At 31.7% G+C, this 2,344-nt stretch overlaps 1 protein-coding gene across 7 annotated transcripts in view; it reads left to right on the top strand.

Moving 5' to 3' along the window:
- MICU1 (mitochondrial calcium uptake 1) overlaps positions 1-2,344 on the top strand; it is a 196,073-nt gene that overhangs the window by 86,661 nt on the left and 107,068 nt on the right. For all 7 annotated transcript variants that reach the window (XM_011355210.2, XM_023527889.1, XM_011355208.2 and 4 more), the window contains one exon: positions 532-646. In XM_011355210.2, the coding sequence (XP_011353512.1) occupies positions 532-646 (115 nt within the window). The remainder of the gene's footprint in view (positions 1-531; positions 647-2,344) is intronic.

Genomic DNA, 2,344 nt, shown 5'->3' with positions numbered 1-2,344 from the left:
AAACTGTTTTACATTCCAAAACTAAGATTCTTGGGAATCATAAAGAAAAATTTAAATTAGTATTTTAGAATTTAGTTTTCTGAGCATTTTGTGGAAATGATTGATTACCTCTTCATTTCTAATCACTAGTAGTATAGTTTTCTTGGGCAGTAATAACTGACTTCGTTTACAATTTTTTATTTGTTTTTATTTTTTTCTACTTTGTATACTTCTGAAGAAGAAGGTAGATTGTTTTTAAAGCTAAGAAAACTAGCCCTGAAGTGGTCTTGCATATGTTAAATGGCAGGAGTTCATAAAATTGAAGTTATTTTCCAATATTTATATTAAGCCACTGTTGAAACAAACATTATCTTTTATCTTATCATTTTAATCATCTTGAAAATTGTAAAGGATCCATGAATTTGAAATGGCCATCAGAGAAATGCTCATGATAAATATCATAAAACTGTCAGATAAATAGTAATTCATTTTTAACTTTTTATGTTCTCATTCTATCTTTTTATCTTTCGGTGGAACCCATACGTTTAATAGAAATTTGCCCAGGAACGAGAAAAATTTGCTGATGAAGGCAGTATATTTTACACCCTTGGAGAATGTGGACTCATATCCTTTTCAGACTACATTTTCCTTACAACTGTTCTTTCTAGTAAGTATAAACTTTTCTTTTTATTCATTTATAGGGAGCATACAAGACCATAAAAAGAGTTAAGTTGATTAGAGGGGAAAAGAAGACACGTTTGTAGAGTTAATTGATTATAAGTTACATAAAATTTCATTTATTTTGAATTCTCTATAACTTGTATATAAAACCACCTGAGAAAGAAGAAAAGTATCAAGTTGCTTTTTTTAAAAAAGCAACTATGAAGTTACATCTACCTTTAACTATTTGAAGTCCTGTATTCTGTCAAGATAAATTATAGATTGCCTCTTCCTGTATAGCTTTCTGCTTCTCCAGCAAAACATGTATTGATCTATCATTTCCTCCCCTAAAGGGGAAAATTGGTTCAGTTGTTCTAATTGTGTTGAATATTCATTTTTGAATCTCAGAGGATAACTATTTAAGACACAACACTCATATTTGACTCATGTAGAGCACTGATGACTTTTCTTGATTTTTTTAAAGCTAAACAATTTTGTCAATTAGTATGCTACTCTAAGTGTTTCTTAATTTTATTTCCTTTTAGTGGGATATTTTTAACTATTGAGAAAAACAAAACAAAAAGTTATGTTTCTAGCTCTCTGTGTACACACTATTAAAAGCTATCTAAATTGAATCAAAGAGATCTGATTTGTATGTTTGAAAAAGGTGATTCTCAATTTTTTTCCATCTGGGACATCTCAAACAAAAATAACCACCCCTTTTTTCCCTTCTCCAGGATAGTGATCTGTAAAGATAAAACTATAAGACAGTTTTTAATAAATAACATATAGAGTCCCTGCCCTGGCTGTGACCACTTTTACCTGTCTATCTGGTTGACAGGAAAATGAAGAAATACAGACTAATATGCCTTACCACAGCTGTCTTTGGGGTACAAAGATGTCTGAATAAATTTATATGGTAGGCCAATACTCTAGCAATGTAAATATACATTGATTTGTTATGAAAGTCCAAAACAGTAAACTAATTGAAAACACATGTATGATCTCAAATTGTGTAGTGTTGTTAGTTATTATTTTGATGGGACATGGGTTTTCCAAAAAAGCTTCAGTTCAAGTCCTAGCCCCACCAACTCTTAGCTTTGTGATGAGGGGCAGGGCAATGAACTTGTCTATCTCTTTTGTCTGTAAAATGATTTATTCGAGGATTAGGAGATCACGAATATAAATAATACCTAGTTTGGTGCCTACTATTTAGTAGGTATTCAGTCTGTCTGGGTTTTTATTCTTGATATCCTGTCATAACATGTTATTTCATACCTAATTTTAAAAGATTCATAAATCGTGTCATTTAAAAACCTCAGCAAAATTGGTAGGGATTTTTAAAACTTTTTTGTGACTTTGGATAGAATTTACATTAAATAAGCATGATGTGGCAGAAAGAGTACTACATTAAATGATAGACCAACTTGGAGAACTTCACTGATATGGAATATGTACTGTAGAAGTAGTCCTAGAAATGTAGAGCTGAAATGAGATTTTAACTTGTATCCACTGCTTAGTCCTATTACTTTTATTTCATATCTTTCTAAGTGTCAGAAGGACCACAGAGCAGAACCTTCAGAATACCTGGCACGTTTTGTAACTCCCTTAGTCAACCGTTTAAAAGCAGGTAAAAAAAATTAAAAGGTCATGTTGGCCCTTGAGTTCTGGAAACCCCTCCAAGAAGCTCTGCTGGTCCTGACAC

Source organism: Pteropus vampyrus, unplaced genomic scaffold (genome assembly GCF_000151845.1).
Source record: "Pteropus vampyrus isolate Shadow unplaced genomic scaffold, Pvam_2.0 Scaffold20, whole genome shotgun sequence".
NCBI classification, from domain to species: Eukaryota; Metazoa; Chordata; class Mammalia; order Chiroptera; family Pteropodidae; genus Pteropus; species Pteropus vampyrus.
This window is presented reverse-complemented; position numbering and strand designations above follow the sequence as displayed.